General features: G+C 42.5%; 1 protein-coding gene across 1 annotated transcript in view; it reads right to left on the reverse strand.

Annotated features, from left to right (window-relative positions):
* LOC122795019 (taste receptor type 1 member 1-like) overlaps window positions 1–12,163 on the reverse strand; it is a 195,184-nt gene that overhangs the window by 27,872 nt on the left and 155,149 nt on the right. The window contains 1 exon segment of the mRNA XM_044063602.1: window positions 5,250–5,370. Coding sequence (XP_043919537.1) covers window positions 5,250–5,370 — 121 coding nt within the window.

Genomic DNA, 12,163 nt, shown 5'->3' on the forward strand with positions numbered 1-12,163 from the left:
TTTATCTGCACAGAAGACTACTTATCTTGGTAAGGTATGCTTGCATTTTTCAGCTATAGACTGTATATGCTGAAAAGTCAATAAGAAAAATTTGTTAATTTATATATGCATTAGTAAAATCTACTTTTATCTGTATGTAGTTCTTAGAAGTATACTGATGCCATAGGTATGTTTGTCAGGACAGTTTACTTTCTCAGATGCACAGCCTTATTAACTGTCATCACAAGTGCTAATTTACAACTGTTTTTCTCTGTACACTCTTCTATTGTTATTTCTGTGAAAGGTAAATGTCCTATATTGTCAATGACATAGGGATGTTAGCCTTCTAGCATGGCCCATACACAACTATAGTGAAGTTGCTTAAAATGGAATGCTTTGCAGTAGATGTGTACACATACAACAACAAAAAACTAAAACAACTAGGAACCAGAGAGAAGCAACCAAACAGTAAAAGTGCACTGGTGGTAGGCCAGTTATCTCAGTTGGAAGAATTGTGTCGAGCACCTGTTTCCACCAGTGTACTTTAGATGTGTACACATGTTTCAGGGACAGTTTGTTTGATAGCACTTTTAGCATTTCAATGGTTTGTTACCAAAATGTGTCATTTGCCTGTTTTTGGAGGGTGGGGGAGTCAAGTTGCATTTCTGTTTTGGCACAAACAAGATTTGCTATTGTCACTATCCTAGTTTTGGATGCAACCTTGCACTGTGTGTGATTGCAATATGTTACAATCACAGAATTCCTTTTTTATATTTGAATATATTAAGTGTTTTATGTTTCTCCTGTGTTTGTTGGTTATGATCACATGTGATCCTGACAGTAGAAGGATGGGTTTCTTACCAACTGATGTCAGAGTATCAGCAGACTCTGATGATGATGGTGGCCAAACAGAACCACAGATAGGAGTAAAGAGGTTGAATCTGACACGAGGTTCACATTCAGCCTTCCCCTATAATTCTATTGGACACAGCCAGTAGGCCTAAGCCAACACATTCCAGTGAGCCCTCAGATATTGGACAGGTGGAAGGTGAGACACTCAATCAGGGCATTGTGGTTACTATGACTTCAGTGTCTGTTGAATCTGGCTGTAGCCAAAGTGTGGCCGAGGCGCCACACAGGAGGGTTGATAGGGGTGCTCGGAGGATGCCTGCTGTCCATCCTCCAACTGAAACAAGTGTGTCTTCCAGTACCACTCAACTTATATTTAGGGCCATCATGGAGGTGCAGGCATGTTCCAATAGGTCCTCCAGCGAAATGTTAAGGGTTGTAGATGTGGCACATGTTGATGCATGCCTGCCTCCACAGTGTTGCCGATTCAATAGATTGGATGAATGAAACTTTGGAATGTGCGATGTCTGTGTTGGAACATCTGCTAGGATAGGGACAGCATCCATGTGGGTGTAGGTCAGCCACATCATCTGATGTTAGCCAATGTAGCCATGCCCCTCACACTCCCATAGTGACACTACTTCCACTGCTCCATCAGTGGTTGAGGTATCCACACCCAGACATGGCATGCCATGGGGTCATGGTTCTGGGCATCCTCATGAGGGATGCTCAACCAGCAGACATCAGTCATGTTCAGGTAGCAGCAGTGCATTGACTGTGGGTGTAGATGTGACAGTGCAACTCCTGGCAGAACCAGTTCTCATGATCAGGTAAGACAGTGATGAACTGCCACCTCTACCATGCAAGACTCATACCTGTGTGACATACCAAGACTTAGAGCTAACACATTGCTTGGCTGTGTTATTGTGGACACTCACACCTCAATTTCACCTGGAGGGCCTACACACATGCACACACACACACACGCACACACACACACACACACACACACACACACACACACACACACACACACACACACACACACACACACACACAAAACAGTTACATGGTTCATCTGTGAAGGTTAAAGCTCATTCTGTCTCAGTGGCCATTTGTTACTTTATTCAAATGTCTGCCTGCTTCTCTTTCTTACTCACATGCACTCACTTACCTTTTGTGTCAGCCTAAGCTTCCTGACCCCCCCCCCCCACAACACCTGTGCAAGTGATGATAACTGAGACATATCCTTGTTTTCTATCTTTTGGAATCAGGGATACACAAGCTTTGTTTCTAATGTTCAGAGTGCTTAGTATATCTGTGTTTGTGATGTTTTTCTAATTGTAACTTTGACATATTTTAGTGTTAGAACGTTAGATGGTTGATAGAATCTAAACAGTTTTTTGCGTCAGTATTTTTAAGAATCTCCTGAGGGTTGTTGCCTCATTACTTTCTAACTTGTCTCTTTAATGATTTTCTAGTACAAAAATATGAGGCCAAACTGAGGGCATTCGGTGACCAGCAGTACTTTTGAGAGGTATAAATGTGTGAATCTTTGATGCCTGAGGCCTATTACTTGATAGAGGACATGCATTCACATAAGTCTCTACCATCACATATTAAAGTCATTGCTGTACAAATCACCCACCTTTTACTTTACTTATATTACCAAGTAACAACATGTAGGGATAAGCCATTCATTTGTTTTATTACACAATTCTGTTTTAACATTCCAGATTCAACACTTACCTTGTAAATCCAGCAGTTGCTACAGTTTTAGTTCAGGACTGACTCTACCTTATGTTAGGAGTACACAGCCATTGCATGGGTAGGTAAAGGGTGTGAGCATTGCCTGGCATCAATGTTACTACATGTATGTGCATAGGATGAAGGTCTGATGTTTCCAGTGCACAGCCATTACTCAGGTAGGTAAAGGATGTGAGTGTAGCTTTTCATCAGTGTTACTACATGTATGTGCACAGGATTAAGGTCTGATGTTAGCAGTGCACAGCCACTGCATGGGTAGTCTGATGTTTCCAGTGCACAGCCATTACTCAGGTAGGTAAGGATGTGAGTGTAGGTTTTCATCAGTGTTACTACATGTATGTGCACAGGATTAAGGTCTGATGTTAGCAGTGCACAGCGATTGCATGGGTAGGTAAAGGATCTGAGCATTGCCTGGCATCAGTGTTACGTAGGTAAAGGGTGTGAGCATTGCCTGGCATCAATGTTACTACATGTATGTGCATAGGATGAAGGTTATAGCCCCTTTGGTGGTGAGGGAGTGTGCTATGAGTTGCCTCTTAGCCAGTGTGAGGGCATATTGAGCATACCTACATCTGCCTACACCAACAGCAGCTGCTGGTTCCCCCCTCTGATCCCTAACCTGTATGTGGCTGTGGTGGCCTTGCCATTGATGGTGAGATGTGTACCCCTCCCCCTTGTTGATCCTGCTGAATCTGCTTTTTTAGGATAATATTGTGAAGCATGGCACAAATGGTGAAGGTTTCAACATCACTAATATGGTTGGAGATTGGTATAATGGTTAAAGTGTTTTACTTACAAACACAAGGTGCAGGGTTTGATTCTTACATGTGGTGATTGGCTAGGCTTAAAATGGCCCACAAAGGCAATTAGTCCAGTTCTAATCTATGAACCTTGTGTGTGGGTTGTGCTGCAGGGCTTTCCCAGATGTATCTAGGCACCAGGACCTTGAATTTTGCAGCCCCAACACATGCTCTATAAAATTTCTGGTTTCAGCATGTCCTCATTGTGACGTTCTTCAGCGAGTGTGTGCATTTCTGATGAGTATCATCAGCCACAGTTCCAGTGCTTATCCTGCATCCCCCAGTAAATTATCCTGTGGGATAACACCCCTAGTGAACATCTGATACAGTTGTGAGGTGTGCCAGGTATGTTAGTCCTGGTAACTGTCTGGGTTGCCAGCACACACCTTCAAGATGATTCCCTTAGCATAACACATGACTTGGCAGTTGAGTGGAAGCCCTTTCTATTTATGTAGATCCTTCCCTGTTCCCCGGGTGGTGCCTTGATTTCTATATGTGTACAATAGATGGCACCCAGTACATCAAAGTAGTGTGCTACAGGGTACAACTCCTGCATATCTGTGGTCCTGTCCTCAGGTGTATGGGGGAAAATATATGTGGTCACTGGGACACTGGAGCATAGCATTCAGGAATTGATGGAGGATCCTGAATACTGATGCCTGTGACACCCCTAGCATGTCCCCTGTTGGTCTCTGAATGTTTCCTGTAGTTAAAATTCTAAGTGCTACACATACCTTGGTATTGTTTTCCCTCAGTTTAACTTGGGCCTAAGTTGAGGATGACAGAGGTTGCAGAGTTCATGTATTGTGTCTCTATCTACCCTGTAGTACTCTACAATTTCCACTTCATGCTGATTGTGGTAAGTTAACCAGGGTCTGAAAACTTTTTTTCTTTCTTGGCCTTGGTCTATTAGCAGTAGCAGCAGCATAGACTTCTGCCTGTTGCACATAATCATGAATAAGCAACAGCCGTTTCTAACATTCTTTCTGTGTAGACTCCTTCCATGGCTGTATTCCAGTAGGTTTTGGAATTCACAGGGGGAAAAAGAGTACTGAGTCTTTGTGGCTGCTTTCTAGCTGTTTGAATAGCTCCTACATCTTGGATTGGTTGGTTAGCATACAAGTCAGCTGTTTATGCTGTAATTAGCATGCCATGATGTTTACCATGGTTGTGCAGCTCTACACACCATGTAGAGCCACTTACTGAATACAAAACAGTGCTCTACTGTGTGTGTGTTGTAACGCAGAATGTGTAGGGTTTATTGATTCTGCCCTTAAGATTTTCTTTATGCTAACAGGGATAAATGTTAACACAAATATGTTTATTTTTCCCTAATTTGCACTGTGACCACAAACCCATTGCCACTTGTTTGCATCTAAGAAGGGATCTATGAGTGACCATCCAGAGTAGGCCCTCAGGAAGTCTTATCTTCTGATTTCTGTACAAGCCTATCATCCTGAAAAACATTCAGATTCACAGCATTTCCTGCTCTAAAACATCGAGGCAGGTAGGCCTTATCCCCAGCAATGAATAGCTCAAACATCCCTCATATCTAAGTTAGCCTACATCTTCTAAACTTAGGAGACTTAGGTACAGTGAGCCCTTATATAGAATGTTCTAAGGTTTGAGTTCACTCTAATTCCATCAGTGTAATCCTTAACTGAATGAAAAACTGCTACAGAATGTGCTGTGCAAAAATTTTACTCTCATATTATTTTTAAGTGTGTAAGACAAGTACATAAAACAGAACGTATTTACTTATAATGTGTTATAAAAATAAATACATTACGTATATATATATATATATATATATATATATATATATATATATATATATTTATAATTACCACACACTGCTTTGGTTTAGGTATGTTCCCTCTGGACAGGTTATGCAGAAAAAGCAGCAGAAATGCGATCCAGCTTGTTTACGTTTTTGCCCTGGCAAGCAGTCCACTGAACAAACTGACTTGGGGATCTACAGGGAAAATACCCAAAATGTGATGAAGTCATTTTCATTTTGCTGATTAAATAAGCACTAGCGTTTATATTTTCGCTACGACCAGTCCAACAGATTCAACAGATATTTAATGCAAGAAATTACAGTTCCCTTATAAAACCCTGGTTACTAACTCAACCAACCACTAGTTGATTACAGTAGGTTGAATGGTCAGCTGCCCCAAGAGTACATACAAAATACTAGTGCTTCTACTACTACCAATACTACTACAGCTACTGCTACCACTACCATCACCACTGCTTCTACTACTGCTACTACTACTGCTACTAATACCACCACAACTACCACTCCTACTACTACTGCTGCTACTAATACTTCTGCATCTACCACTACTACTACCACCACTAATACTGCTACTGCTACTAATACTACTACTACTTTCACTACTACTGCTACTACTACTCCTACCACTACCATTACTACTACTTCCACTACAGATACTACTATTGCACTAATACTACTACAACTACCACTCCTACTACTGCTGCTACTAATGCTACTACAACTAGTACTACTGCTATTACTGCTACAACTACCACTACTACTATTACTGCTATTAATACTACTACAACTATCACTACAATTACTACCACTACTACAACTACCACTATTACTGCTACTAATACTATTACAACTACCACTACTGCTACTACTACTACCACTGTTGCTATTACTGCTACTAATACTACTAATACTACTGCAACTACTAACACTATTACAACTACCACTACTACTGCTACTAATACTACTACAACTGCCACTACTACTACTGCTACTAATACTTCTGCAAATACCACTACTACTACTACCACCAGTAATACTACTACTCCTACTAATACTACAACTTTCAATACTACTGCTACTAATACTGCTACCATAGGTTTGTAGGTTCATAGGTAGATACTAGGCTATCTGCCCTAGGGTATTTATAAGCCTAGCCAGAGTGTATTTGGCTTCCGCCTCCCTATTAGATTAGCCTACTGTGCCTCTGTAAAGTAGGTCACAGAAGATACCCTTTTAAGATTAGTTTACTGTGCCTCTGTCTAGCAGGGACACAGACGAGATCCCAGGGGTGAATTTGCGGTTTCCCATCCACGTGTCCAGATTTCGCTTGAAGAGGGTCAGCGAGGGGCTATGTCTAACATGAATTGGGATTCTATTCCAGAGTGAGGGGAGCCTCTGGGAAATGAATCTGTCCCTCCAGCATGTCCTATTTATTTTTGTGCTGAGGTTTAGGTCCCTGGAGCATGTAGCTCTAAGGGACTTGGATTTTTTGAGGTGGAGCATGTCCATTAATTCTGGGTTTGACATGACTTAGATCGCATCTGAGTAGGCGGTAAGCAACTGAGTAGAGCTGGAGTTTCTTTAGTCGAGCTGCATAAGACATCTGTTTGTAGCCCATGATCCTCTTGTTGTACTTTTGGGGTCTCTCCAGTTGCTGCAGGTGTCGGGTAAGGTACATCCCAAAAGGGGCATTGTATTCAATTATGGGCCTGATGAGTGACGAGTAGAGGGGCACAATGATCTCTCTTGATCGAGATGCGAACCCTTTCATGATAAGGTGGGCTATATAGAAGGTCTTTCTAACCACTTTGGCAACGTGATTATCAAAGGAGAGATTACTAACTACGTTGGTCCCCAAATCTCTAATTACTTCTTCCGTACTTAATGGATTACCAGCTATGTGGTAATTTATGGGCACCTTGTTTTTCCCATAGGGGATAACTATGCACTTTTTAGCTTGAGGCCGTGGCTCTGGCACCAAGCATCCATCTCTGTGAGACCCTTTTGGAGGATGCTTGTGTCAGCTGGAGATTCGATTATGGCCCCCAGATTGCAGTCATCTGCGAACTTTGTCAGACATAATCCCTCGTGTTAACCTGAACCTCAGAGAAGTATATACTGAACAAGAGAGGTCCCAGAACTGAGCCCTGTGGGACGCCACTTGTAACTGGTTTGGATTCGTACATGGCACCTACGATTATGACCATGTGGGTTCTATCTCTGAGCCAGTTTGCAACCCATCTTGTGATATAGGGGTTGTTATTTAAGCTGGTAAGTTTATTTATGATGCCCGAGTGAAGTATTGTGTCGAAGGCTTTTGCGAGGTCCAGGTAGGCTGTGTGGACTACCTTGCCCTCATCTATGGCTTTGGTAACTGTTTCAAAGAAATCAACTAGGTTTAAGAGGCAAGATCTGCCCTTAACAAAGCCGAATTGGGTAGGGTCCAGTGTCTGGAGGCTCCCAATGTCTTTGTCTTTGTTTATGAGTTCCATGATAATACGCTCCATAACTTTACAGACCAGACTAGTCAGGCTTATGGGGCGATAGTTTCCAGGGTCCGTTGTGGCACCACCTTTGTGGAGTGGGACCACTGTAGCTGTATGCCATGTACATATCCTGTAGTAAGGCTAAGTTTGAACAGTGACTTAATGTGAGGGTTCAGTTCTTCTTGGAGATCGTGTAAGACACAGCCTGGGACACCATCTGGTCACATAGATGCTGTGTTTTTTGCTTTGGAGAGGGCAGCTTTCACCTGTGCATCTGTGATATCAGGGAGGTTACATTCAGTTGGGATAGGCATTTGCTCCTTTGGGGGGGAAGTGGGGAGAGTTTGCGCTGAATCTGTCTGCCAGGATATTGGCTATGTCTGTAGGTTCAGTATATTTTGTACCATTATGCAACAATTCAGAGCATATCTGGGAGTTTCCGCCCATGTTCCTGACATAACTAAAGAAGGCCTTGTGATTATCTTTAGTGTCTAGGGCAATTTTTCTTTCGAAACTGGCCTTTGATGATTTTATGAGGGATCAAAGTTTCTTGCTAATACTGATCAGAGATGCCTCCCCTTTTTGGGATTTTGCTCTGTCATGTATTAGCTTCCTTCTTCTGTTGTGTAGCTTATTTATGGCCAGGGTCCACCACACCGGTCTCCTGTTTTTGGAGGAGTGAGTCTTGGTTTTATTTGGGATAGCACAATCCATGCATTCCTGCAGGTGCTCATAGAATGCACTTATAAAGGATTCTGCGGATTGGGATGTATTATCCTCTGGCCCAGGGGCTTTGAAGGATTCCACCTCAGTCTTGAGAAGTGCAAAGTTGGCTTTTGAGAAATTCTTTACAGTGATTTCCTTGGCTGGGGGTGGGGACGGGATATGGATGTCCAGGGAAATTTGTTTATGGTCTGATCTTACCAATGAGGGGTTTACCTCTGGTGTGGAACAGAGTCCCCATGTTGGTGATGACCAGGACCAATATGTTGTTCCCTCTTGTGGGAGTGGTGACCAGTTGTTCCATTGCATTAGAGTTTATAAATTCAAGGAACCGTTGGGCGAGGGTGTTTGGGCTTGAGTAGTTTTCCCAGTCAATGTTTGGGTAGTTGAAGTCACCCAATAACATAGTGTTTGGAGAGATTTTCATATTCTCCAGTGTTCTCAGGAATGCCAAGTGGGATTCCTGTAATAGGGAGGGTGTTCTGTAGCAGGCTACAAACTGAAAGGCAGTTTTGCCCACTGTTAGTTTCACATGGATGGTTTCCAATGCTTCATGCAGTGCCACTAACCTGGAGGTGTAGGTATCTTTGATGAATATAGATACTCCCCCTCCTTTTGTGCTTCGGTCCGTGTTTTGGGGCCGAAACGCATAGTATGAGTTATAACCTGGTAGTGCTGGGGTGCTCTCAGCAGCCTTGAACCAGGTTTCTGTTACGGCACAGACATCGATTTTCTCCATACTGAGGAGAGCCTCAAGTGCGTTCATCTTGAGGTTTAGACCTGGCATTGAGTAGCATTACCTTTAGTTTTTTTATCCTTGGGTTGTCTATGGAGGTAGGTTTGTCCTTTGAGCCTTGCCTAAAAAAGGCACTATGGGGGTGGCAAGAGTTTTGGCCAGTATACGAAAGCCTAAGGGTGACAGGTGCAAGCCATCCCTAGCGAAGCAACGTGGTATGTCGAGCATGTCATCCCAGGCTGACAGACACTGGATCCCCTTAGAATGACACCAATACTTTAGCCAATTGTTGAAACTGATCATTTTGTCTTTATACTGTGGCATCATTTTTGGTGAGGGCAAGATGCTGCTCAAGGTCAGGGTCATACCAGCCTGGGCTACATGGTCAGAGAGCTCCTCTATGTCTCTTTTCATGTAGTCCAGGGAGGTATGTCTCAGGTCATTCACACCAGCATGGACAATGACGGAGTCATACTTGTACTTGCTTTGGAGTGACCTGAGTGCTTGCATTATGTGGCGGATCCTGGCACCCGACAGGCAGCTTACAGTGACCTTCTCCTTGTTCAGTCTGGTGAGCAGGACGTCAGTGTGCCGGACAATAGAGTCCCCTATAACAAGTGTATTTGGTGTGTTGTTTGGCCTTAAGGGCTGTGACTGTGAGGCACACTGATTTTGTGAGATATGTGATTTGTGTGTATTGTTGAGGGGTGGCTGTTGCTTGGATATCTGCTTAGGAGATCTTTGCTGTTTAGGCAGATATTTATTTAGAGCCTCCGATTATGTTTTTGTGTGTTTATGTGTTGGGTATGCAGATGCAACAGGTCTGTGTGAGACTGGATTTGTGGTGTGGGTGGTTACCTTTTCCTCCTAACTGACTGTGCCAGTCTTGGGTTGAGAGAGCTCTGCCTCCAGTTTGGCTGTGTAACTGTATCTCTCACATATATTAGAGTTTGTTGGAAGGAGGAGAGGGTTGTCTGTGTACATAAGGCAATTGTAACATTGTCTCAAAATTCCCTGATTCACCAGCTGGACTGGAGAGTAACCTTGAAACTGACCCTTGGACATACCAGATTAGTATAGGGAACTGTTTTTTTACTGATCAGATTAGGGAAGGGAATTGATTTTTCACTTGATCAGGAAGGACCAATTGGGAGCCTAATACTTATGAGAAGTCAAGGAGGGTGTAGTGCTTTAGTTAGTTAGTGTTTCCTTATAAGAGCTGAGCAAGTGCAGGGCTTTAGAAAGAGAATAGAGTGATTACTTTGAGAGTTTGAACAGTTCTAAGGGAAAAAGTGAAGAGCAGACTTTGTGGAGCCTGGAATAGTTTAAACCTGTTTAGGCAGCGTTGCCCGACGCTACTCAGTGTGCAAAACCGCGCAAAAAGAGAGTTGTAGGATTTTAAGAGAGAGAGATCAAGGAGTTTAGAATTGACCCAAAATGGCCAATAAAACTACAGCTTCTAGGTAGTAACCACTCCTCCAGGGACAGGCAGGCTTTTCAGTGTTAACCACTCCCACTACAATTACTACTACTTCTACTACTACAGATACTACTACTGCTGCTAATACCACCACAACTACCACTCCTACTACTGCTGCTACTAATACTACTACAACTAGTACTACTGCTACTACCACTACTAATACTACTACAACTACCACTACTACTATTACTGCTACTAATACTACTATAACTATCACTACAGCTACTACCACTACAACTACTACTACTACTACAACTGCCACTACTACTGCTACTAATACTGTTACAACTACCACTACTACTACTATTACTGCCATTAATACTACAACTACCACCACTACTACTACCACTGCTACTGTTGCTGCTACTAATACTACTACAACTACCACTGCTACTTCTACTAATACTACTACAACAACCACTGCTACTAGTACCAGTGCTACTGCTGATGCTACTAATACTACAACTACCACTACTACTTCTACTAATCCTACTACAAGTACCACTGCTACTACTGCTACTAATACTTCTACAACAACCACTACTACTACTACCACTACTATTGCTACTACTACTATCACTACTACTACTATTATCACTAATACTGCCACTACTACTACTGTTGCTGCTACTACTAATAATACTAATAGTTTTTGGTGGGGGCTAGTCACTCCCATATCCCTTGGGAGGATATTTTCATCAACATATAGGGAAGCAAGAAATAATCATGACTGGGTATGTGTCTGACACATATGAAGCATAACTGGGGGTGCAATAAGGAATTAATTCAGCAGTTGATAATTGGCTGCAGTGTTCATAAATGAAATTTCTGAACTTTGCTGCTGTTCATGTGCAGAAGATCACAATACAGTAGGGATTGAGAATATACCCTTTTCTCACTGTTGTGTGATTTCAGAGTTTGGTATATATAATTAGCAGAGGGTGCAGAGGGGTTTTACCCCATGCAAAAAAATAGATTTTATTTATTTATTTTGATTTTTTTTCTTTGAATTTGTGTGATTTAATTGTATATGTTTTCAAATCATCGTGATTCAAACACTTTTAGCACTATGACAGACATTCAAGGTTTTGCTACATCAAACATCTGTCATAGACTTATATATGGGTCTATACTAATACATCAAAGAATCCGATCATCAAAAGGCACATCATTAGAAATACCGTTCATTTAACCTCCCTTTTGTGGAGGGCTGCTCCCCCACACGCCCCCCGCTAATTATATATTCCAACTCCAAGATTGAACTACAGTGGGGGAAGGGCAAATGTGCAAATTCCCACTGTGACACCCTTGCACTGGCCCAGTTATCAAAGAGCCTCAGTCCTCACCACTAGCACCAGTGAGGGACATACACATTTGGAGGATGACAAGTAAACATGCAGTAAAGTACAGTTTCCCTTAAGAGCACACAGAGACCACAGACAGTCTGGGGGTGGTTTCTCCCTCTTTCTCCAGATCCCCAATAAGACTTTCCACTGGCACAGCTATAGGGTTGAGATCTCAGCTGAGTGGCCAAGCCAA

The sequence above is a fragment of the Protopterus annectens genome, chromosome 2.part1 (assembly GCF_019279795.1).
Source record: "Protopterus annectens isolate FY-2018-M chromosome 2.part1, PAN1.0, whole genome shotgun sequence".
NCBI classification, from domain to species: domain Eukaryota; kingdom Metazoa; phylum Chordata; order Ceratodontiformes; family Protopteridae; genus Protopterus; species Protopterus annectens.